This window comes from Colletotrichum karsti, assembly GCF_011947395.1.
Source record: "Colletotrichum karsti strain CkLH20 chromosome Unknown Scaffold12, whole genome shotgun sequence".
NCBI classification, from domain to species: Eukaryota; Fungi; Ascomycota; class Sordariomycetes; order Glomerellales; family Glomerellaceae; genus Colletotrichum; species Colletotrichum karsti.
The window spans coordinates 888148-913036 of record NW_024065912.1 but is presented as its reverse complement, the minus strand read 5'-3'; the positions used below and the strand labels follow the sequence as shown (position 1 = coordinate 913036).

At 56.0% G+C, this 24889-nt stretch overlaps 5 protein-coding genes across 5 annotated transcripts; 2 read left to right on the top strand and 3 right to left on the bottom strand.

Annotated features, from left to right (window-relative positions):
- Window positions 1–9623: 9623 nt before the first annotated feature.
- Window positions 9624–10731, top strand: CkaCkLH20_04640 (uncharacterized protein; the record flags this gene model as incomplete). Its single annotated transcript, XM_038887359.1, has 2 exons — window positions 9624–9764; window positions 9889–10731. The coding sequence occupies 2 exons, from the start codon at window positions 9624–9626 to the stop codon at window positions 10729–10731; spliced, it is 984 nt and encodes a 327-aa protein (XP_038747525.1).
- A 3626-nt stretch (window positions 10732–14357) lies between these two features.
- Window positions 14358–16549, top strand: CkaCkLH20_04639 (dihydroxy-acid dehydratase; the record flags this gene model as incomplete). The annotated part of the gene is made up of 5 exons (XM_038887358.1): window positions 14358–14516; window positions 14707–14804; window positions 14856–14863; window positions 14914–15021; window positions 15078–16549. 5 exons carry the CDS (start codon window positions 14358–14360, stop codon window positions 16547–16549), a joined length of 1845 nt encoding a protein of 614 aa, XP_038747524.1.
- A 1346-nt stretch (window positions 16550–17895) lies between these two features.
- On the bottom strand, window positions 17896–19626 carry CkaCkLH20_04638 (glycolipid 2-alpha-mannosyltransferase; the record flags this gene model as incomplete). The annotated part of the gene is made up of 5 exons (XM_038887357.1): window positions 17896–18237; window positions 18288–18690; window positions 18743–18829; window positions 18883–19281; window positions 19337–19626. The coding sequence occupies 5 exons, from the start codon at window positions 19624–19626 to the stop codon at window positions 17896–17898; spliced, it is 1521 nt and encodes a 506-aa protein (XP_038747523.1).
- A 2125-nt stretch (window positions 19627–21751) lies between these two features.
- CkaCkLH20_04637 (uncharacterized protein) lies at window positions 21752–22702 on the bottom strand (the record flags this gene model as incomplete). Its single annotated transcript, XM_038887356.1, has 1 exon — window positions 21752–22702. One exon carries the CDS (start codon window positions 22700–22702, stop codon window positions 21752–21754), a length of 951 nt encoding a protein of 316 aa, XP_038747522.1.
- Window positions 22703–23301: 599 nt separating this feature from the next.
- On the bottom strand, window positions 23302–24289 carry CkaCkLH20_04636 (uncharacterized protein; the record flags this gene model as incomplete). Its single annotated transcript, XM_038887355.1, has 2 exons — window positions 23302–23881; window positions 23967–24289. 2 exons carry the CDS (start codon window positions 24287–24289, stop codon window positions 23302–23304), a joined length of 903 nt encoding a protein of 300 aa, XP_038747521.1.
- Window positions 24290–24889: the final 600 nt, after the last annotated feature.

The following is a 24889-nucleotide window of genomic DNA, read 5'->3' as shown; positions in this document are numbered from 1 at the left end:
ATCTCCCCCTCCTCCTGCCCGGGCAAGTCCACGGTACGTACCGCCGTAGTCCGTACCTTCCCTTGGTTCCATGCGCAGCTGGGAGTGGGGGCATCTGTCAGGCAGCAGGTATTTCATGCAGCCCGACTATTACCCGGGAAGCCTGGCTTGCCACCCGATATTGCTGCACCGGGAATGGCTGGTGCTATCTGCCCAGGACGACCGAAAACCTCGTGATCACCGCACAGACCAAGAACCCTCGTACTGCACAGACCATCTCGCTTGTCACTCGTCACCTCGTCATTGCTCAATGCTCAGTGGCTGCCCCGTGCCCTGACCCTTTCCCTTCCTTCTCAGTCCGCCTTTTGGCCATCATCTTGACACATCAATCATCAGTCTGCAGTCAGTGCCAATTCCCTTCGGTGCGGTTGACAGTTGGTCCGTCAGTGCAATCGTTTGGTGCCATCTTTGCTGCTAAAAATTGACAGCTGCTGTTGGCTGAACGTGCTGCGTAGCTCTTCCTTCACCTAACTAATTCACCACTCGGCCACCTTGGATGACTGAGGCCGCGTTTCCTTCTGCGGGGAAAGTCCAGCCACGTTCATCATCCAACCCAACCAAAATCCCGAACCAAGCAATCGCACAATCAATCCGCGCCACTTTAATTCCTGCTTGCCTGGCCCGGGCATAAACGTCCTGGACCGCAAGGCACCAAAAAAAGACGACAAAACAACACGAGACCAGAAGGCGCGTGGAAGAAAAAGAGAGTTTATCACAGCCTCGTCCCCCGCAAATCCCTTGGTGTTGAAGCCTTTCCATTTCCACGATATCCTGTTGTCATGTGCCCTGTGCTGCGATTTTCCTTGGCACCGCCCGTACTTGTATCCATGTACCGTCTGCATCGCCAAAGTACCCGATCCTCCCTTCATGTACCTCCTGTTAGCGGTACGGCTGGTGGACACCGACCAAAACATCGGACCTCGGACGGTACGTACAGTACCTCTGCTCTCGACAGGTACATCTGCCTTGTGAACTGCATGTATCTTTCCGCCGGTCGAGGTCGACCTCATCCTCACCGACGACATCGCGAAACCCTCAATGGCATTGTATGTCCCTTGCGTGACGGAAATATCCAACGGAGCCAGCAATGCTTGCCTGCGTTGTCTACTTGTCACATGTGATGCTGTCGTGTTTCGGATGCTTGACTATGACTTGTCGAGTAGCTCAGCGTTACTGACGCCTCCATCGTGATGAGAGATTTGCATCATCGAGATGGACCAGCTCAATACCGCTGGAAAGTGCCAACGACGCCTCGGGTATCTCAGCCTCATATCACTGTCGTGGCCGGCTGAGGTTTACCAGTTCATATGATTCCTCGACCACTTTGATCGCATTCCACCTGTCTCTGTCAATCCTTCGGACTCGGCATGTCAGTACCTAGAAACCCCCGGTCGGAAAGATGACGGAGCCGAGGCATCACAGCAACAACTATCATTTTATTCCTTCGGGATCACACATGCAAACCGTTAATGTGACGCCGTCCATCCGACGATTCCGTAAGGCGGAACCCGCGGGTCTGTCTGCTTCCATAATCACGGGACACGGGGGAAACCCACCGGCCACGGCAACGGACCGAAGGCCCGATATTTCCCAGGTCACATCGGGCGTCCGGCGACACAGCCGTCCCGTGGGGCTGCAACCCCCGGCCTCCAGGGTGCACGGTTGTGTCGGGTTCCGGTCGGCGGATCCACTCTTGCCGAGGCTACGCTGAACCAGATCGCAGCGTACCGAGAAACGTGCCGAGACAAGCGGGTCCGGCAAGGCCCCTTCCAGTCCAGCCGATGCGGAACTCCGCTCCCGCCCTCAGCACCATCAGACACCGTCGCACCGGGTCCGGCCGCAACGAGAACGAACGAGAGACCGACCGTCAACCCGACCATCACGCCATCTCAGCCGCGATTCCCGCATGCAACTCGAGCCAAGTATGGAAAACAACAGAAAAACAAAGGCCACTCACCAAGAAAGCGCCCCAAGACAAAAATTGTTTCAAACACCGAAAGAGAGGTCGACGAAACAAGGTGGCTCTCCCGACCCCGGCGCCGCTGCCCCAGATCGTACCAGGCTGCAAGACACATCAAGAAAAAAAAAAAGAGCCCCATGACATGCCGAAATGGGCAGAACACCCCGGGTTGATTGTTCGCCAAGCTCATTTGATGGCGAGCATCAAGCGGTCAGCGAGTGCGGCAGACATCAGATTTTGGCACCTAAAACGGCCTCACAAACCCTGACCTGGCCCAGTTTGTCTACTGCCATCCGGTCTCTCGTCTTCATGCGGGCGTCCGCACACGTACTGAAAGCAGCGGGCAAGCAAGGCTCTGTGACGCCATGCACCTCTTTTTTCTTCCTGCTTGCCAGACCAACCATGCACGTTCGTTCCGAACATGGACAGAGTTTATGCCTCCTCGGCTGGTTCGCGATGATGCACCCCGGCACTGAAACGGTGCAGGTCGCAGGGTTCCGGCACCAGGCGTTTGAGACTCGCGGCTCTTCAGCGAGAGGGACACGAAGAACCTCAACGACTGTGCGCATGGTGACCCTGGTCTCGGCCAAGCCGTGAATCGGAACGCTGGCCAGTGCCCGTCGCGGCTCGTTTTGTCGAGGTTCTGTCGGTTCTGTGTGCGTGTTGTTTTTGGCTTTTCCAAAGTTCACTCAAAAACATGGGATGATGGGACTTTCATGCGAAAGCTGTGAGACAGCCGACGACCAGATGATCCAGCGTCGATCTCGTGGCAAGAGAAGCGCAGGGACAGAGGCGGTTCCAGAGATAGAACAACCAACGACTTGGAAGTTTCCGTCGCAACTATCTTCTTTCGCGCTCAGCCCCCTTTTTCCTGTTTTTCGGAATCCGTGGGATAACGAAATAAGGGAGCATCGCAAGGTACGCCCTGACGCAGGACAGAGTCGAACCCCACAAGGCTGGAGTTGGTTCACATCCACACTCGGCCGAGCGAGATGCCTCTTGCGGACACCGTATCTCCGGTCCTCCGGACATTGGCGACCAGAGAAAGTCGTTCAAAGGTTCACCGTTATTAGGCGACGATCGTCACATGCAGCCTCAAAATCCATCAGCCGTGGTTTCGAAGTCTTGGACGGCGTCTGCAGCGGGCTCTGTCGATGCCGGGACCTGTAATTTCGCAGTGCATCGCCTACCCGTTCTCTGCGAGCGGGCGGGCGCGCTTTGCAGGACAGGACCGTTGCATGTGGAGTCGCCCGAATCCATCGGTCGAGAGATCAGACGAAAGTTAGCGTCGCCAAGCTTCTGTCAGGGAACCAGGCGTGACGGTTCATCTAGTCGAGTCCGGTACGGTCCCAGCACCAGGTTTGGCGGGCGGATCTTTGACGCGAATCCGAACCAGACGATACGATTAATGCCGTGGTATCTTGTTTTCGCCTCACAGGCATCCCAATTCCACCAACCACATGCAACTCGAGCCACCGTTGGCATTTCGGTTGATGGGCGTTCCGAAGATCATCACCACCATCAACGGCGGGGAGATGAGATGGCAGAGCGGTAGGCAGGGGCCGTGACATTTGACGACACTTCTCACAACGGGGTCAGGATCGAGCCCCAGAGGCAAAGAAACTTGACATGCAGGCTGTCGGACAGATCTGGCAGCGGGCGGTGATTCGTGACGGTGTGCTCGTTTTCGCGGGTTGTGGGCGATCCCTTCGATCCCCCAGGTGTTCCGGAGGCGAGTTGCCATCGTTGGCGAAGAGCTTATTGCCCGCTGATGGCCCGGATCACGAAGTTCCCGCCCCGTGATGTGTTACTCTCCGTCTTGGTGGTTTGGAGGGGCGAGGTCCTTTGTTTCTGGCCGTTCTTGGCCGGAGGCTCTCACAGTCTGGGGTGATCGGGTAGCTCGATTGGTAAGGCGGCCCATGTTGGTTGCGACTTGGGTCTTGGATGTCGTTTGACCCCGACTGGCGGAACCAAATTGGTGCCGGGATGTTGGCGGCTGGCGCTTCGGGCTCTCGAGGACAATCAATTACGGTTTGTCGCTGAGTTGAGTGCTGTGTGGCTTCGCAGACGAGTATGACGGCACCAGAGTCGGGATTGGGCTTGGCCAGCGGCGGCCGGACGGGCGGGCGGGCAAATCATGGGCGCGCAATATCCGCAGTGGACGCCGCAAGTCAGGGAGTTTGGCCACGGGAAATTGGGGGCCGCGAAGTGCCGTTAGGCTGTGCAAAGTGTTTGGATCTTGATTGCCCGTTGGAGATTTTGGCGTATTTTGAGTGAAGCCACTCAAGGGACGGCCTGTTTCTATCGGGCGCCGTGGCGTGGCGCGGCGGCCAACAATGTTTCTGCGGTTGTAGGAAATATAGTATCGGAGGCGAGATCTGTGATGGATGGCGGCCAATATCCGCATCGTAGGCTGTACAGCACGGAACGGACGTAGTCTGACTCGGGCGACCCGTCCGTCAGGTTAGGCAGCGCACCATCAGACTGGTTTGACAGGCATGGCAAAAAAGGTCAGACGAATTTTGAGTGAGGACGAGCCAGGTCGAGGGTTGTGGAGGAGGCCCGAGACCGAGGGTTGGCTCAGACTTTGTTGGCGGTTGACTTTTTGGTGACTTTGAGACTCGTCCCGTCGACCCAAACTCTCGGCCGCGAGTGTCGGGTCCAGGAGCTGAGGTGACTTTGACTGGCACCCGTAAACCGTGACCGAAATGTGATAGGCGGCTGACGACTGAAGGCTCACGACGGGGGCACCTGAGAGAGAGGGGCAGTCGACGACGATGATGCAGTGTTCCAGTGGTCCAGCGGTCCAGCGTTCCAGTGTTCCAGTAGGAGGGGAAGGGGGATGCCTGGCAGGCCAAAGAAGGGGGAAAAAATGACCCCGTCAGACAATGGAAGTCCGAGCCAGATTCAGATTCAGCAGAGATCTCTCGAGAAACAAATAAGGTTTCCTGCATTAGGCCCCTCTGTTGTTTCTCAGAATCCATGTTCGTCCCGTCGAATGAGGAGGGGCGGTCGGCTGTCTGTTCGCATTTGGGTTGAAGTGAAGAAAATGTGTGGTTTTGGTTGTGCTGACTGCGAGGACTCGGGAAAAGGAGGGGTGTGGGCAGAAAAAACAGGAAGAGAAGAAGAGAGAAGAATGAGGTGAAGCAATTTGCTCATTGGCTGCCTTGGGCGGTGTGTGTGATGTTTGAGTGGCTCATGTCTACCCCACACTGCCTGAGAGCCCAGGTGGAGTGTCCACAGGCAGTACGTACCGAAGGCGGTCAGGGGCAGTCGCTGCAAGTGCGCACCTCAGAAAAAGGGCGACCAAGAGGGAAAGGGCTGATACGTGGGTGAAATTGCGCCTGCTTGCTAGCGAGTTTCAAGGGACGTGGACCCAGGACCGCATCACGCTGAGGAACGAGCCTGGGGATCCCTGAAGTTTTAAACAACCAGCCAGAAAAAGCCCCTTCTTGGGGGCCCTGGAGATTTTTTTTCTTACTCTGTACACTACCTAGGCAGGTGGTCCGTAGACAGGTGGGAAGGGGGAGGGGGACGAGAAACCGACTATCCTTTAATTGTGCTGCTGTTACGAAAACAGGTGAAGCGATTTTATTGCTCTCTCCACATCTTGGCGGCAAAGTGGTGTGTTCTCAATCTATCGGCGTTGATGACCGATGTCTGAAGGCTCGCTGGCCGGAAAGGCGGGGGGACGTTTCCAGCGGTCGAGCAGGGAATCATCGCATCTGTTTCCTGTCACTATATCGGTAATATGGGCGCAGTACTGCTGCATGTGTGAGATGAATGAAATGTTTACAGACAGGCGCGCATATTAAAAGACGTTATGAATAGCATCCGTGTGTTTATTCCTTGGGCGTTGGGCCCCTCTTCACTGCAAGTTGCGGCTGTCATGATAGGGCCTCACATAAGGTACGGAGACTTAATGACACCCGAATGCTATGTATGGATGCATATCGCATACGGTCCAAGGTTGAATGCTGGCAGGTGGACGTCGTAAGGTAGGGCAGCTAATATCGAGAAACATGCCGCCATGCCGTATGCCGTACGCCGCCGCCGCCCTAGGTGCTTGCCTACCTGGCCAGTAATCAGCCCGATAATTGTTAGTCTCAGAGCGCAGGTGCCGAGGCGTCGTCAGAGAGGGACGAACAAGAAACAGCCTCATGTTTCGATGCCGCTGCCAACGCCAATGCCAGTGACCGGTGCCATGCTCAGGGCGTCACTGACGGGCGGCGGCCAGGCAGATCATACACGCATCTCACCCTCCCTGACCGAAGTCTGAAGGTACCATACTGCGCGTAAGGTGACTTTCGGATACCTGGCCTTATCCGACCGTGTCTACGGATACGGATACCGCACCGTACCTGTCTTACCGCACAGAGGAAGAAGGGGCCAGACTTCAAACCAAATCGCTGGGTTGAGTGATAATGACCTTCTGTTAAGCAGCATCGTCTCTGGAGACTGGAGAGGCGCCTGTGCAGAATCTTGTGCTAACATCTGGCGGCTCAGGCGCTGATTATGGGTAGCGTTGCCCGTTTAGGAGGCTCTGTCCAGTACGGTGCTACGGATAGAGACAACGGACAGGGGTTCTCGGCCCCGCCGCACCGGTGTTCATCGTTTTGTGGTTCTGTGGCTCAACTGTGGGGCGGTTTCCTCGGGAGATACGTACCTCCTGCGGTCGCGAGGCTGACCGGGGCCACCGCGCTAGGCCGTTCCTGACTAGACCCGATATGGACTAGCCTTCCTACTCAGGTACGTACCCGGACAGGAGGGGTGTGGCTCTCAGGGGCGGCCGCGAAAACGGGCCAATGGCAGCGTCTGGCGCGCTTCTGTAACACGTACCGTCCATCGCTCGACCCCGCCGTCAAACGTCAGACAGACATCCTCACACAACCTTCAGACACGAGCGAGCAACCATGCGGAAAGACAGACGACACGAACAAACCACCTCACCTTGACCGACAACCTAAACCAAACCACATTAACAGATGATGATGACGACCGCACCGCCGCCCTGGACTGGGCTCACGGTTCACCATACCGTCCGTCATGACCAACAGGTTGACGACGACGACTACTGCACGGCCGTTGCGAAGTTGCCGTATCGTCCGCTCGCCGCCCGCACCATCACCACGTCTTTCCAAAGAAACCCGCGCAGTACCCCGTCCTTTGCTTGAACGGGCATATGCCGCGAATGTATGCAACCCGTACCCGCCCTCTCTCTACTCTCCGCTCTCATCAGCCTCCCATGGCCGACAAGACGCCGCTACGGCACCGCTGACGGTAGACCTCGGTTTCTCGATGCCATGATCCATCAACCGTCCAACCCTACGCGGCACCGACAAGCCCTTCCCTCCTCGCCAAACCTCTCCCCGTCCCCGTCCCCGTCCGCGAGATCGACACCGACAAGACGTATGCTTATCTGTATCGTGACTTGAGACCAGACGTCCACCGCAAATAGTAACACCCTCTTCCTTGTTGCGAAAACCACCCGACCCAGCCTGGCGGTGTCGACTTGTGTCGTGCTGCACTCCGAGATGGTTTGTCCTCGAGTCAAGAAGGCCCTGCCAGAAACTCTTCGGCCATGCTCGGCCATGCCATGCCATGCCACGCCACGCCATCCTATATGCCCCCATCTACCTTATACAATGCGCTTGCGGCTGAGCCGTCTGCCACGCGCTCGGCAACGCAAAGAATGGGAGCAAAACGAGACTGAATCTGTCCTTACCAGTCATGAACAGATCCACCGGCCATGTGCCGTGACCGAAACCAAAACCGGCCGGTGGGTAATCATGATGCTTGCAAACCTGACTTTTGGATACCAGAGCCCGTTGAGGCTCTTGCGAGTCTGCCCTGGAATGGAGTCTCGGCGGGTTCAAACCAGGTTTGCAAGGCCGCAGGAGAAACTAGGAGTCGACCAAATAAGGGAAAAGGAAGAAACAAACCGGAGGCGAGACACCGCTCTTTTCGGTACGCGGACGCTACGCTACGCGGCTCTCTTCGCTCTTTTCCCATGTTCCAGGTTCACAAGAGCCTCCTCTACTGTTGTCTGTTCTCGGTTGAGCCCCAGCTGGTTTTCGGTTTCCTGTCCTGTCCTGCCTCGGGATCTAGGAGGCTAGAGAAAGACTAGGGACTTTGTTCATCTTCAACGGGCCCTCGGTAAACTTGGTCCATGCTTTATTCGCCTTGCTTTGGTTTCCTTTCCCACTTCCCAGCTTGTCAACCCGAGCCTCCGGAGGGCTACATCTCGTTGCGGGCAATCGTCCACGTATTGGCCCGGTCGAGGTGGCTGCTCACTTCTCAATCCATCACCACCGCCGCCAATTTGAGACGCACGTTCGTCTCTCACCGGATCCATAATCTCGCACCTTTGCCCGGTCCTGGTCCTGGTCTGGGTTTCTCGTCTCCTCTTTCTGCCTCGAACAGGGGTGTGGCCCGGACAGGGTGTGGCTTGCACAAGCGTGCTGGGCGTGTCTTGTCTGGTCTTCTTCCCACTCCTCTCTCTCACTCTCTGTGTGTGTGTGTCTCTCTCTGTCTCTTACCCTCACCCTCGACAGAGAAATGGGATAATGGGGATGGCAGCAGGCCGGCGGATCAGACCAAACGTTATGCTCTGCTAATTCTGTCACATCCACCCCATCTTCTCCAGGGTCTGCTAGCATCACTGCTGAATATCTGCAACAGGGCTAGACTTGACGGTGTGCTACACCCCTGCCCTGGATGTACCAGCGCCCGAACATCATGAGGCAATGTTTGCCATGCCATGCCCGCCCGCTTCTTCTCGTCTCTTTTCGTGCGTGTGCGTGTGGGTAAGGCCAGGCCTGCTACGGATACCTTACCTCGTACCTTGACCTTGTTCTCTGCTGCTCCAGAGTGCCCTGGGCCAGAGGGAAAAAAAAGTGTGTGATGCTTGTCTCTTTTCTGCCAGTTGCCAGACCGGACGGGGACTAGTAGAGCTGGTAGACCTAGACCACCACCACCAACGGCTGAGAGGCTGCATTATTACTTTAGCCTCCCCTCTCCCCCGTCTCGATTGCTTCCCATTCTTCCTGTTTACTTTCTCTCCCTACTTGGGTTCATCATCAACATCCCTTTTTTTCGTCTTCTTGAAGCGCAGTTGCGTGTCCTTCTTTTCTTCTCCCGCAGCTAGGGTTTTACTTTCCTTCATTGTCCAACTGGCTTGGCTGCACACACTCATTTGACTACGCTTCTTGAACACCACCTTTTTTGTCAATATACTTGACCTATCCGGTTTATTCAAACGAACGACTTCACTTCTTTGGGTCCCTTTTTCTTCAACGCCACCTCTTCAACCAACAAACCGCTTATCCGTTTCCTCTCCTTGACGGATCTGCAGAAAGCCGACTTCGTTGTTGCGAGCTTCCGGCCTGGGAATCCCTCCTTTTACGAACAACCGATTTATACAACCTTCGATTCTTCAGCAGCAAGCTTCTGCTCCCCCTTTCTTACAAACCCAGCTTCCAGGACGACGCGAAGACGCGCGAAGATTTCAACAGATTCATTCCCAAGGGGCGAAACCAAAAACAAGCCTTCAGAGCTTCACGCACTTTTTTACACCAGATCACCCCATCGATTCACTGAACGGAAACGATTTTACGAGGAAAACATGTCTCCCACGATGCAACTCGCGCCCCACACCACCACCTACACTCCCACTTCTGATGCCATGGATCGTCACGAGTACGGCGTTACCAAGAACCGCAAGGCGGCTTCGACTGGAGGAGGCCGAGCATGGAGCGAGGACGAGGTACGTGTCACCGATATATGGCAGCTCGCACAACCACCTCCCGCATGGATGCGGTGGCTGTGTGTGTGCTCCAAGCGTCCCGTCGTCCCGGCTTTGAATCAAATGTCTCTAACACCCAAGACAGGAAGTTTATCTCCTCCAGACCCGTCTCCAGAAGATGCCCTACAAGCACATCGCCGCTCACTTGAAGAAGACCGAGCTGGCCTGCCGCCTGCACTACCACCAGCTTAGCCACGGCTCCAACCGCCGCAAGCAGCGCACGACTTCGGTCTCGTCCGGTTCCTCCGCGAACCACTCTCCCGTCATGCAGGCGACGATGCCCTCTCCGATCCGAGAGTCGACTCCTCGCTCCGTCTCGCCCCCGGGCAGCTCGGGAAGCTTCGCGCCCCACTCGCCCGCTCCCATGCAACTGCCCAGCATCATGGGCCACGGCGCCTCGCCGCGTCTCCCCGCCATCCTCCCCAAGCCGGTCTGCATGAACCTGCCGCCCCGTACGTCCTCGCCTTCGCGAGGATATCCCACCCCCCTCCCGGAGCCTCACAGCGCGGCCCTCCCCTCCGCCTCCTTCCAGTCCATGTCCGGCAGCCTCCCCATGACGCCCCCGCTGCGTCTGGAGTGCGTGCTGCCCCAACCCCAGCAACAACCCGTCAACCATCAGCACGTTGATATGAACCGCCTCAGCTCCGTCTACACTGCCCACCGTGCCTCCTTCTGGGCCGCCGTCGCCAACGACTACGGCCCGGGCGCCAATCCCGTCGTCCTCGAGTCCGCTTGGAAGAACGGCTCCTGCTGCAACCAGGCCAGCACGCCCATCACCCCGACGTCCAGCCCGGACAACATGGACCGTGACACCTACAACAAGCCCCAGGACAAGACCCGCATTTCTGCCATTCTCGGCATCGACGCCAACCCGCGGTCTCCCCGCGAGCGCGAGTTGGTGAGGCGCATGGAGGAAGAGAGAGTCTGAAGAGCTTACCGAAGCCTCAGACTTGCGTCTCTCTCTTTTCACTTCTATCAGTGTATTACTTCACACCTTTTTGTGTGTCTGATTCTTGCTTGAGGTTCTGCTTCTTCCTGATGTGAGCACAAGAAGACTACAGCATCGAGCCACAGCCCTGTTTATTCACTTCTGTCGGCTGCTCTTCCGGGAGCCCTTTTCGTTTTCTTTGTTTTTTTGTGGCTTCTTTTTTTTTCGATTTGACTGGTTCTTGTTTATCTCGCCATTTTCTCGAATTTTCACACATCGTACACGAACACAAACACGACCGGGGTGGTTGTTGGAAGGGGGGGCGGGTTGATATCCGGCGCAGGAAAGGCGGTGGTCTGCGAATTGGGGGAAAAGAAGTCTTCATTTCTTTTTTGACGTCCTGTTTTACGGACATTCGAGTCTCAACGGCGACTCATGCGAGGGATCTTACGAGCCAGCGGTATCTCGACGACGCTGTCGGGATACGGGGGAACGGCTGGCATGGCGGGGGTGAAGAGGCATCAATCTTGCCCTTCAATCATCTTCTCGAGGGAGGCATCTTTTCAACAACACCCATTGCAGAAATGAAGTGATGACACACACACACACACGCACACAACCACACCTCGCATACATGGCTTTTGTCTGACCATTCGTATGGCACGCGTTTTTTGTACATTAGAGCGACCCACCCGGGGTCCGGAGAGGGAACTATCATGCAGACGACGATATTGCGCATCTTTTTTTTTCTTCTTTTTCAAAACGGCGAATCGAAAGGAAATCAGAGTTTTGAGAAACAAATCTCATCGTGCCCATCCCTTGCAACAGTGATGCTACGCCCTACGGTAAGCCGTGGCGGGTGAGATGATGAAGATCATCACATAGTTGTCATTCCGTCTAAGCGTGGCGTTTGACACTTTGATCCTTTGATCCTGACGACACTGGATGATGAGCTGTCACTATATTAAGATCCAAGACGCGAGAGAGATCTGTGCCGAAGTTGACTTTTGTTGCTTTGATCGAGTTCCAGGACTTGCTTCAGAGGAAACGTCCATACATCATCGAACGGGATTGATGAGAATAGGCATGCGGGAAACATCGGCAATTATTCCTCCTCCAAAGGCAGCAAGCTACGTACTCTGTGCTTTCGTGTATGAGGTTCACCGTGAGTTCGACTGACGGGAAACAAACTCCATTATGGGGGGTGTGTGTGACACAGAGTTGCGAGATTCAGGACGAAAAAAGTACGTATCTGTGGCTGATGACCTTACTGACCGGTACCGAGGCGATTCAGGGCGTGTATCCTTTTTCTTCCTTCTCTTGCAATCCTGCATCCTGATCGCCGCCTCGGTTACAACCCGTCCCAAAGGTGTCCGTCCAACCCACCACACCACCACCCCCAAAACCTTCTTTTCTCCAATCTTGTGAAGCATAAACAGTTTTGGCCTTGTTGGAACACACACCCGCCAAGCATCGTCCCTGGAGACGGTTTGTCAACGACAAGAGGGAGGGGGAGGATGATGAGGGGCTTCGTAATGGGCTGCGCCATCCGTCTGGACTCCGAAACGTGGGAAGGGAAGAATGAGAGAGGGAGAGAGAGAGTTGCGCGGATAGCTCGGATGACGGCGTGCTCTTCCACTCAAGATTTCGGGAGAGACGAACCACCCCTCTTTCTTTGTTTTTCTCACGCTCAGCGCGCTTATGACTTTTTACATCGCCAGCCAAAAAGCGTATCTAGTTGTCGATCCAAACACAGATTCAAAACAGCGTGTCATCCCATCTCTCGCCGCTGGTAGGTTCTGAAGAAGTGGCTGCCTTCGACGTCAGGGAGATGGCCCGTTCGTCGTCATGGCACTCACTCAACTGCGGTGTCCAACTCCAACCCGAGCCCATGTCTTACGCAACACGACAAGGTCTTGGCGCGGATTGTGTTTCTTCTTGACCTTGGGATGGAGGTTACAGAGGGTTGCGTTGGTGTTGACGACGACGACGAGCGGCGTGAGCACAACACGGCATGCACGCATGGCGATGCTCAGTTGCTCACACCATCTGTACGTGAGGTGGTTGCGAGCAAGTCGTCCATTGACGTTGCGTTGGTCTCCACGCCCAGACAATCCCGCTTGATTCTTGGATGCGGGGAACGGGGAAGATTCCAAGAGGGCAGAGCCAGGTCGAGATGATGCACTTAGTCGGCAAGTCGCTCGTATGAATGAGCCCCGAAGATCGGACTGCCAATCACCGAGTCACGAACCGATCCGAGTTGCGTCTTGCCTCGGGTTCGATCTGGAATCCGGATTCTTTCCGCCCTCGGGCGGGACGATTGCGTTTCTCCGTCTCGGTTTCAACGAATAGCAGAAATGCCACCATCTGTTCACAACTTACTTGATAGCGCTGGCCGGCTTTCCGGGGTTAAAGAGAACATTAACAACACACGCAGCTGCCAACGCAAATACCTTTGCCGTGATTGGACCACGGCTGAGTGGGGGGAGAACTACATTGCTTCGCGAATCCCACAATTTACAGACGACAGACTGCATGCCCTCATGCACTTCGCTCAAGAATGAGCTTCAGCACAAGTCCATAACATATATCTACTGGCGCTCAGCGGCTCAGCGAACGGCACTAGTGCGAGGAGAGCCGGTTATGTTAGACACGCTGAACGGAAGATTTATGGCCATCTCTCTACGTCTATCGAGTATCGTCTCAGATCAATTTCATCCAAGTACGATACTTCCAATTTCCGGCTGAGCTCTTCCACTAGCAACGAGTAAGCGGAACAATATCACTAAACATAGTTGGCCTAAAAAAGCATTGGTGCCGGGGAGAATACCGTGGCTGTGATGCCGTAGTGAGTCTGGTTCCGTTAAAGGAATGGCAATGTCTTCTTCACTTAAGCTGTTTACCATTGTGAGAGAAATGACAGCATTTCCGGATTTCAACTTCCATAATTCCAATCTTTTTCCGTCATCTTAGTCTATGGCCTACTTCTGGCCATTAATTACCCCTCCACATCAACGACTCCCACCAAGAAAAAGTCAATTGACTCCGGCTTTTCTCCACTCAAACCGAGCGGCCAGCACCCCGATTCCCCTCCGATCCAAGCTGGGGTTACCCGACTTTCAGAGCCGCCTCACGGAAATCGCAGCGCTCTTCCAATGAAATCACTCACAATAAGCAGCACTCCGGGTTCCAGGGAAGGGCTCGTCCCGAGCGGATCTCTCCCCGAGGTTCGCAGCGGAGCGACGATTCCCCCCGTCCATAGCTTTGACGAATGTGAGAGGGAGGGAAGGTCAACCAGCAGCAAATAGCTACTGCCACCTGTGTTTCTCCCCCGCCCTTTTTGCCCGCATTTTCCTCCTCTTTCGGGAAGACAGCTCTAGAAACAAGACAAGGTTCAAAAAAAGTCATCGTCCCATTCGTTTCTTCCTCCGCCACATAACAGATCCCCTTCTTCGTCTCTACCGTGTCGACCAACGTCCTTCAAACCTCACGACGGGATTGCTCAGCCACAGCTCGTCAAGGCCAAAGATCATTCTGTCCTCCAGCCGAACCTACGCAACCAATTCCAACTGAAACACCCTTTCACAAGCTTACCACGAGACCGCCACCGAGAATCAACCTTCGCGATGAGCGCCGAGCAAGCAGGCCAGGTCCCCAGCGACCACGACGACACCGCCTACAAGGACAGCCACGACTACCTCCAGTTCAAGACACTGCCACCCGGAGGCCCGTTGAACCGCTGGTCGCACACCATCACGAGGGAACATGACTTCCCCGGCGCACAGGTACGCGAGACAGAAAGAACAATTATTCACACACAACACAACAGATTGAAGTCGTCATCTGTTCTTGTTGGGCTCTCTCTCCGAAGTTGGGGAATGCGGGGTTCTGGCCGGCTCCATATGCGGGGGGAGGGGATCGCGGGGTACTCTCAGAGCGATAGTTTGAGCGAGAAGGGCTCACCAGTTCGTGTAGGCCATGTTGTACGGCGCGGGCGTGCCCAACCGGGACATGATGAAGAATGCGCCTCACGTCGGCATCGCGACGGTGTGGTGGGAGGGTAACCCGTGCAAGTAAGTGCCTCTGTGAGAGCTGCGGTGGTGTCATCGACTAACACGACGCAGTACACATCGTGAGATGCCCCTTGAAGCAGTACTGGGGGTTCAGAGCTAATGAACACAGTCCTTGAGTTTGGAAGAATTGTGAAAAAGGCCGTGGAGAAGCAGGGCATGCTCGGATGGCAATTCAACACCGTGGGCGTATCGGATGCCATCACAATGGGAGGAGAAGGTGAGCCCTCTCTCTCTCACTACTTCGTTTCCAAAATCCCTTACTAAACCTCAAAGGCATGCGATACTCCCTCCAGACCCGCGAAATCATCGCCGATAGCATCGAGTCCGTCACCTGCGCCCAGCACCACGACGCCAACATCTCCATCCCGGGCTGCGACAAGAACATGCCCGGCACCATCATGGCCGCGGCCCGCCACAACCGCCCCTTCATCATGATCTACGGCGGCACCATCATGAAGGGCCACTCCGAGCTCCTCGAGAAGCCCATCAACATCAGCACCTGCTACGAGGCCCGCGGCGCCTTCACCTACAACCGGCTGCACGCCAAATGCAACCCCGGCGCCGAGGGACGCACCCCCTCCGACGTCATGGAGGACATCGAGCGCCACGCCTGTCCCGGCGCCGGCGCCTGCGGTGGCATGTACACGGCCAACACCATGGCCACCGCCATCGAGGCCATGGGCCTCTCGCTGCCGGGTTCGTCGTCCTACCCGGCCCTGTCTCCCGAGAAGTCCCGCGAGTGCGAGCGCGCGGCGGAGGCCATCAAGATCGTCATGGAGAAGAACATCCGCCCGCGGGATCTCATGACCCGCGCCGCGTTCGAGAACGCCCTCGTGCTGACCATGATCCTTGGCGGCTCGACGAACGGCGTGCTTCACTTCCTGGCCATGGCCAACACCGCAGACGTGCCCCTGACCCTCGATGATATCGACCGCACCAGCAACCGCATCCCCTTCATCGCAGACCTGGCGCCTTCAGGGAAGTACTACATGGAAGACCTCTACAGAGTCGGCGGGACACCGTCGGTTATCAAAATGCTCGTGGCCGCCAACCTGATCGACGGCTCCATCATGACCGTGACAGGCAAAACCCTCGGTGAGAACGTCGCAGACTGGCCTTCCCTAGACCCCAACCAGAAGATCATCCGCCCTCTCTCCGACCCGATCAAAAAGACAGGCCACCTGCGCATCCTCCGCGGAAACCTCGCCCCCGGCGGCGCCGTCGCGAAAATCACCGGCAAAGAAGGCCTCTCCTTCACCGGCGCGGCCCGCGTCTTCGACAAGGAGCACGAGCTCGACGTCGCTTTGTCCGAGGGCTCCATCCGGCGCGAGGACGGCAACCTCGTCCTCATCGTGCGGTACGAGGGACCCAAGGGCGGCCCGGGAATGCCGGAGCAGCTGCGCGCGAGCGCGGCCATCATGGGCGCCGGGCTGGACAACGTGGCTCTCGTGACGGACGGACGGTACAGCGGTGCGTCGCACGGCTTCATCGTCGGCCACGTCGTCCCTGAGGCGGCTGTAGGCGGGCCCATTGCTCTCGTGCGGAATGGCGACAGGGTGACGATTAATGCTGAGACGAACCGTATTGATGCGATTGACGTCGACGAGGCCGAGTTCGAGAGGAGGAGGGCGGAGTGGAAGGCTCCGTTGCCCCATGTGAGAAGGGGCGCGTTGGGCAAGTATGCTCGTCTGGTGGGTGATGCCAGCCACGGCGCGGTGACGGACCAGGCGGATCCCTCGTGGTAATATGACCGGAAATGAATAGGAGAGATTATACAACAATTGCCGCCTGTGAGGTGAACAGTCTGAAATGATCTAAGTATCGAGTTGCCAGTGAATGCATCCAAGGCGATGGTATGCCACAGCAAGCTGTCAAGATGCCAAAACGTGCGCCTTGAAGTTGATGCAAGAACACCTTGAGATGAGAACAAGTGCTACTTGTGAACCGTCTCCAGGAGAGTTTGCCATGCCTAGCCAAATATGAACTCGTCGCATGCACACGGCATCACGCGTCAAACCTAGACTAATACCTCACTGCCGAGAAACGATCTATGAAGAACTCCAGCTACGAGCCACAGCCTCAGCCAGACATTCCTGGTACTGAGACAGCACCATACAGGACGCAAGGAATTCCACCCCTCTGGTGACCGTCTTTGAACGCCGGCCGAATGTGAAGAGGCGCCCCTGACGTAGACATGAGTGCCGTGATAGTAATGCCATGAGAAGAATCGCAGATGCCTGTAAAAAAGAGCCTGGAAAACATGGGGATTCGCGAGGGCGTCGACCTCTGTGCTTGGTGCATTATTTGAGGCGGCAAGAGAAGCGAGTAGTTGTCTCGACGTCCGAAATCAAGTGTTCTGTTCTCTTGAGGCTGGACGTAGATGTGAGCATCCCGCTCAACCAAATCCGCCATGGAGGATGACGTGCGTCTTACCACACATTAACACAGGAAAAATAGACGGGTCGGCAGACAAAGCATATATACCATTCCGCTGGTCCGCCTTCGCGATCCAGCATGCTACTCTAACATTGAAACGTCTTCTCTCTGTCTCTCCAAAAAAACAAGAATCAAACATGTCCATGTTTGTTTGCGTCCCATTCAGCTGGTATCCTTTGCGCGTGTGAGAAGGGCCCTATCAACAGTCCCTGTCTCTCTCTTCTTGCTCTCGCATGCCCGCCGAAACAAAAACTCGCGATAAAAAAAAGATGTTTCTTTCTTGGGTCGAAAACTTATCCGAACCCAAAGCCGTTTCTGTAGCTTTCCCCCTCTCTATTTCATGCTTCGCAAGGTTCCCGTGCAGTGTAAAAACAAAAACTGATTATGGACAGAGGCCGGAATACGTTGTGAAACCCTCATAACTCCCAAAATAAGGCTTTGCAAGCAAAGACCGATACTGGCAATGCCGTTACACCCTCCCCGCGCGCGAACATTAATGAGACCACCTCTGAAGCCAAGGGGGGTCTGAGCGTCTCCGCTGTCATCAATATACAATTCCGTTTTGTTCTTCATTCCCACAACATTCGGCGCCAGTCTGTATGTGCGCTGGCCGTGACTCGTGACATCGTGAGCGATGTGTTTTCGTCGTTGTAGATTACGGGCTGGCCCATCCGCCGGCGACATCAACCCATTCGGCGAGGCAAGATCCTTCCTTTCCCTCGACGTCGACAATGTCTGTGTCGCATCTGCAACGGCATCCAACACCGTTCTCCTTCTCCGTGTCCCAGTGCTCCCAGTAGTCGTCTTCCTCGAATCGCTTCTTGTCGTCGAGCGTCGTCTTCTCGAGGTACGGTTCTCTGGGGAGCTGTCGGGCAGGGGCGTTGGCCGGGCAGTGCTGGATGGTCGTGTGTCGGTAGCCGAAGTCTCGGAAGTAGTGGATGTCGCGGGGAGACAGGAGGGCGCCGGCTGCCAAGGAGTGGATGGGTGCATCACCCCACTGACAACTGTTAGCTTAGGTCAGACGGTTATGCGAGCTGATGAACTTACGCGTTCCATCCAAAAGCCTCCACTGCGGTCCATCATCTCGAAGAAATCCTCGTATTCCTTGCTGCGGAACCAGCTAAGGCTGGCGATCTCGAAGTTGGACCAGAAATGACACATGTTGTAGGACTCGCCCTCCATGGCCTCGGGGTCGATCTCGGGCATGGCGTTATTTCTGGGATCGCTGCGGAGGACTTCCTCGGGAAGTGGAGTCTGGTCCGTAGGCTCCTCCTTCTTTTCGGGAACGGGGTCGACAAACATCTCCCAGAGGCCCTTGGACTTGAGACCCTTGAGGCGCTTGTAGGCAGAGGCATATCTGAAAATGTTGGGGACGGTTTCGCGGAGTTCCTTGACGGCGATGGTAAATCCGTAGGTCTTGTTGGCGTCAATCATGGCCAAGAACGGGTCGCTGTTTTTGTTTGTTAGCAACGGTAGTCGATATCGAAAGTGACGGGACATACTAAGTGATGTCACAGAAGTACTTGATCTCCGGCTCCAAGCGCCAGTACCACTCGTATTTCTGGAGGAGCTCGTGCTTGTAGAAGAATCTGTGATGTTTTAGCGAGAACCCCGGGTTTCTGCGAATATCGAGACCACGTACCCAGAGTAGAAACGGCACATGGCGTGGTAGCTCTCCAAACCGCCGTACATGACCGCGGCATCACCCTGCTTGGCAACGCCCTCCTTGGCGACCTTGTGGTCGATCCAGTCAGGGTAACCCCACATCTCGGGGCCGACCTTGCCAAACTCGACAGGAGCAGAAGTGTAGTTGGTGACGACCTCCTTGAAGGTCTCGTTGAAGTCGCCGTCGTTGAGGAAGACATAGGGGTAGTGGTACCATCGGTTGAAGTGACGCTCGATAGACTTGATGGACTGGATGACACCATCCAACTCCTTGTTGCGGGCCAGGACGACGAAGGCGCCGTTGGCCTTGGGCCTGCTCGTGTCAGGCTGGAGACATCCGGTGACGAAGACCTTGTCGTGCTCTTCACTGATTTTCCTGCGGGCGACCACGTCAGCTTTTGTCAATTGGTCACAGCGGGACGAGAACGTACCTGATGGCCGGAGGGGCGCCGGCGGGCATCAATATCCTCCCAGGAGAGCTGGGATGCCTGACGAAAAGGACCAGGATAAGGATGACGACAATCAGGGGGAAGAGAATAACGACGCCGAGAGGGACGGAAATGCTCGAGTTGCCCCGTAGGCGCAACGGTCTCCTGAAGAAAGCGAGGCGCGAGGTAAATCTGTTTTGGCGAGCATGCTTTGTGGTGGGCTTCTCGTCGGCGGTAGGAAGTTGGGGCGACGTCGAGGGAATGGCCTTCACGGCTCGCCTAAAGAGATCCATGGTTGCGGCGTATCGTCGCCGACAAGTGTGATGATCAGGAGGATAGGTTGGAGGGGAGGCGATAGCTGGAGGGATGTCGGGACGAGAGTTGGGATGGCTCCAAGGATGGCGTGGGCGGATTTGGCGCCGTGTCGATTACAGGGTGGTACCTTAGGATAAGGGGGCGGCGATCGAATCGAATGCGATGGACTTGATTACGCTTCTTGGACGAACACGCGAACCGCGGACAAAAGCAAAGCCGTGTCTAATGGAAGCAGCAAAACGGTGGGCGGCGGGCGATGCGAATTGCGAAGTAGACGTGAACGAGCGGCAGGGACGAAGTTTCCCTTGAGCGGTCGGGATGGACGAAGGTGTGACAGCGAAGACGAGCGGGCTGAACAGATTTCAGACTACCCTTACGCGTCGAAGGAAGCAGCTCTCTCGCACAGCGGCAGGACGGCGGCTGATTGGGGGGGCGGAGAGAAAGTCGCAGCGACAACGGTTCCGGTAATTCGGTGTCGTCTTTGTGCTTTGTTACGCTTCGCCGCGTCGAGGTGGTCGCAGAGACGGGAGCGAGACAGATCGTGTGGTGGTGGTACGGATAGGGACCGGAAAAGGACTCCCTCTCTCTGTATGTCTCTCTCTCCTGGGAGGTAAGATCTGACGGGTTGAGCCGAGTCGAATATCAATTGGGTCGGGTTGACGTCTCGGCAGGCGACATAGGTCAGCGGCGTTGGCAAGGCGGCCGAACGCTGGTGGTCGTCGTCAGATCGGAGGGGGTTCGAGCTCGAGGGTCGAATTCGAGGTCGGGAATCGGAGGGGGAGGAGGGGGTTCGTGGGAAAGGGAAGGGAGTTTTTAGTTGGTGAGGGAAAAGAACCAACTTTTTTTGGGGGGTGTGGGAGGGAAAAAAAAGCTGACAGATGTCACGGATGGGAGAGTAGGTGGAAGGGTAGAGGCGGGTAAAGTTAGGTTGGCATTTCCTGGTTGGTCTTTTTTTTTTTTTTTTTTTTTTTTTTGGGCGATAGGAGAGCACCTAGGGACAGGTAGCGAGATAGGGGACTGTCATGCAATTCACTTTTTGGAGAGGGCATTGGGCAGGCGGCAGACATTGGACACATTGGACACACTGGACAGGACAGGACAGATGGGATTAGTATTCCGTACCTTAGGGGCGCTGCCACGCTGGAGGACCAGTTGACCAAGAAAGAAGCACGACGAACGGGACTCCAGAGAGTCCAGACTGTTCGCGTCTGCAGACCGGGCAGTGGCTGTGGACTTCGCGGAGCAAACCAGGTTCACCAGGTGTCCCATAGGCCAAAAGGAAAGCAGAGTGGGGACGCGAGGGGCGTGAAGTGGACCCATGTTGGTCAAGAAACGACGTGTCATTGGAGGATGCATCCCGCCAAGACACGCGGAAAGGAGGAAGTGGGGCTTCTCCTTTCCTGGATGGAAGGCACTGTGGACAGTGGACACTGGACTGAGGCAATCTGGATTCGCAGTCTTCTCTGCATTTCTGCATTCTGGCATCTGCATTCTGGATTGCTGCGTGGAAGGTCCGAACTTGAGATTGAGAGCATGGAGCTTCCGTCCAATTTGCTTGCTTCCTGCCACGCATCGCATTGCGGCATAGAATTAGCAAGATTACCTACCCGACCTTCCTTCTTCTGCGCCACGCTTCCAACTTCCTGGTTCCTACCCTTCCATCTTTCCGTCCAATCGTTGCCAGCACCACTCCTGTTTATCCGATCATCCCCCGGCGGTGCTCTGGCATTTGAGCCAATCGCAACATGATGCAACATTTTAGCGCATGCAACACTCCCGCTCCCGTCATCTCCCAAGTTTTGAAAATAGAAACCCCGGATGACAGCTGGCACCGTCTGGGTCAGGAGCAGCTCCTTCCTTCGAGATCGACGTTGTCACGCGAGCAGGAGCTAGCATCGACATTGCTGAGATAACCGTGATTTCAACTTTGTGGATAACCATCATGTACACGTGTAAGCCTGGTGCACTCCCTTCTCCGATATCCGACAATGCCGCCGTGGATCTGGCGCCCCATCGGGCACTCCGGATGGCCCCCGTTCATGATCCTGCCCATGAAGCTCCGTTGCCATACATATTTGAAGAGAGGAGGAGGTACCTCGCACCTCACTGCAACTTGGAAGCTACTCTCCTCTCCTCGATTCTCAACCTGCGGAACAACATCTCCAACAATGGGTTTCTCAGTACGAGAGGTATCGAGTCCATGGCCAGCATCTGTACCAAGTGCGGCCAGTACGGGACCAGCACTGCACGCCCACAGCCGACTCGGTCCAAGATGGCTTTGGCGATGGTATCCGAGGACGGCCAGAACAGTCCCGGCGTCAGAAGTTCGGGTTTCGTGGCTACAGCCCCAATGCGGACCCCCATGACTTCCACGTTGATGCCGTCCATGCTCAGTTCCCTCGCCAAGGACGTCGAGATCGCACTGATATAGGCCTTGCTGCCCGCGTAGAACGACAGTAGAGGCCAGCCCCCGTCAGAGACCGAACCCACATTGATGATGAACCCGGGCTCCGAGCTACTCCGAAATCGCGGTATCATGATGGCGTTAAGTATCGTCGGGAAGAGCGCGTTCAGGTGGACGATGGATGCGATGTCCTCCATCGATGCCTCGTCCAGTCGCTTCATCATCGGCATTGGGCCACCTCCGCCCACATTGTTGACGAGGACCCTCAGGTTGAGTCCTTCCAGCGGCGCCAGCATCGTGTCCCACGGCTGGCTCCCTGAGCCCAGCACTCCCGCGTCTCCGACCATGATTCCGAACTCCCGTTTCGGATGCTTGCGCGCGAGGTCGTCCCTCACTCCCTCCAGCTTGGCCTCGTTGCGTCCATGTAGAACAACGTTGAAGCCTCTGCGGGCGAGCTCGTTGGCGAGTCCCCTGCCGATCCCGTCGCTCGCTCCCGTGACCAGCGCCCAAGCCGACTTTCCGTCGACGGACTTGAGGTAGCGATCAAGCGTCGACTTCCGAAAGAAAGGAATGGCATACCAGCTGATGTTGTAAGCTATGGCGAGAAGGGACGCCAGCCCTACAGTCCGAACAAAACTTTGATAATCCATACTGGGCCAAGAGAAGAAGAAAATGACTGCACGGGGGCCTCTGTACTCAAGTGTTCCACCCACCACCTTTTATCGTGTTTGATGGAAACGAAACACACGTGAAGGGCGCCATCAGGACGTCATATATTGACAGTTTCCGCTCGAATTGACTCTGTGACACAGGGATGGCTGAATGGGACCAAACCCTCGACTTCATGCTTTCCGGGTGGGAATTACCCATCCGAGAGTACGAAAGCGACTTGTCCGTAATACGGATACGCTTTCCACTCCGGACGACTGCGATCCCGGCGAGCTCCCACCCCCGGGCGGTCCGCAAGCTCTACCCGTGGCCTGGGCGGCACAATCCTCAGCAACGACGAGTTTGGCTGAACTTTGATTCAACACCCTTAAAGCATGCCCATGCCTGGATACTCAGGCGGAACTCCAAATACGCCGGAATCAGACGGAAACAGGAAAATGCAGCTTTCGCATCTTGAGAGAAGGTCCGGCGTAACTTTGCATGGGGGTAGTATACAATGTCCGTACATACATATCGCCGGGAAGTAGTATTGGTACAATCGTCTTTTGGCGCCTCATCCTCTCTCCTATCCTCGAGCCTCCTACCACAAGGTGTCCTCCTTGACGACCTCCTTCACCTCCTTCTTCGGCTTGTTCTGCTCCCGTTTCTTCGGAATGGGGACCTTGAAGTACAAACTGGGCGACTCGCCCTTCTCGAGAAGGTGGCTGAGGTATCCGCGGTGGGCGGGATCGCGGTAGTATTCGATATCGGAACGGCTCGTAGGGTCGGGCAGTCTGTATCTGTAGGGCCCGCTGCGATGTTTCGCGAGGATCGCGGCGACGTGTTCCTTGCCCTGAGGCAGCGGCTTGTCCGTGTTCTCGCTCTCGTCGCTCACGAGGCGCTTCATGGACAGCCTGGTGTAGAATCTCGTTATGACCTTGCCGCCGGCGGCTTCGACGGCTTCGATGGCCGAGCCGGAGGCGCGGGAGACCATAATGTCGACGGGCTGACGAAGGGACTCCTTGCCGCGTGCGAGAAGCTTGATACCGTCCTTGATGCTACCGATGAGACCAGAGTCGATGATCTCCTTGATAGAGATGCGCTTCGTGGGGTCCAGGCGACCTGCGTCGATCCACTCCTGGAGCTTGTCGAGGTTGACCTTGGACATGACGGGAGCACGCCTAGATCGATTAGCCAGCTGTACCGACGACTTCCGATACCAATTGCCGTTTGCCCAACAGCAATCGACGTGCGCAGAACACGTACTTGTTGTCGAAACCCTTTCTTCCCTTCTGCACAATCAAATGTGTTTGACCACCCTGGAACCATGGCTTGACGTGGCCATGCTGCTTCTGACCCTTGTGACCACGACCTGACGTCTTGCCCTTACCGGCAGAGGCACCTCGACCGACTCGGATGCGCTTGTTGTAAGCTCCCTTGTTGTCCCTCAAGTTAGCGAGGATGGAGGCATTGCGGGCGCCGATGGAGAGGCCGGCGAAGAGGGAGACGAGGCTCGTGGGGTTCGTCGCGGGTCTCAATAACCGGCTACAGCATGTCGACACATGCAAAGGGGTTAACCTTGGCGGCATTGTGAGTGGTGTTGTTTGGCGGCGGACGTGGGGAGTGGTGATGCTGCCGTCGGCCCAAGGTTCGAGCCTCCCAAAATTTCCAATGCCTGCGGACGCGGAATCATGCGAAGAAACGCCGACGTCAGCCACGGTTCACTTTTCGAGGTGTGGCTCAGTTTGAAGAGGTGTATTACATAAGACCTGATAGCCAGGTCAGCTCAAATGCAGCCCAACACTGAAGCAGCCCACTGTGGGGAGGTGCCTTGCTGGAAACAGTGCTCCACGGGTCCTGGTCTCGGAGCTGCCCCCCAGTTAGCGCCCCAGCCCCCCCTCTGATGCGCGTGTTCAGTACTTGCGACAGGCCCTGTTTGCTCCGCACCAGCGTGGTGGTCGCAGCCCAGGGCAGGGTCGCAAGTCAGGCACAGACCTGACCTGGGCGATTCGGGCTTCGGTTCTGTCGTCAGCGTTCCCTCGTCCACGGCCCGCCCGCCTTGAGGTTGTCTCAAGCTTTACAACATTTCTGCCCCCAGCTCCCCGAAGACGGAATACCAGCGAAAAAAAAGACATAGGCCATCCGTCAAGCTTTTTGCCTCTTGGATTGCTCGAAGACGACATCCGTTT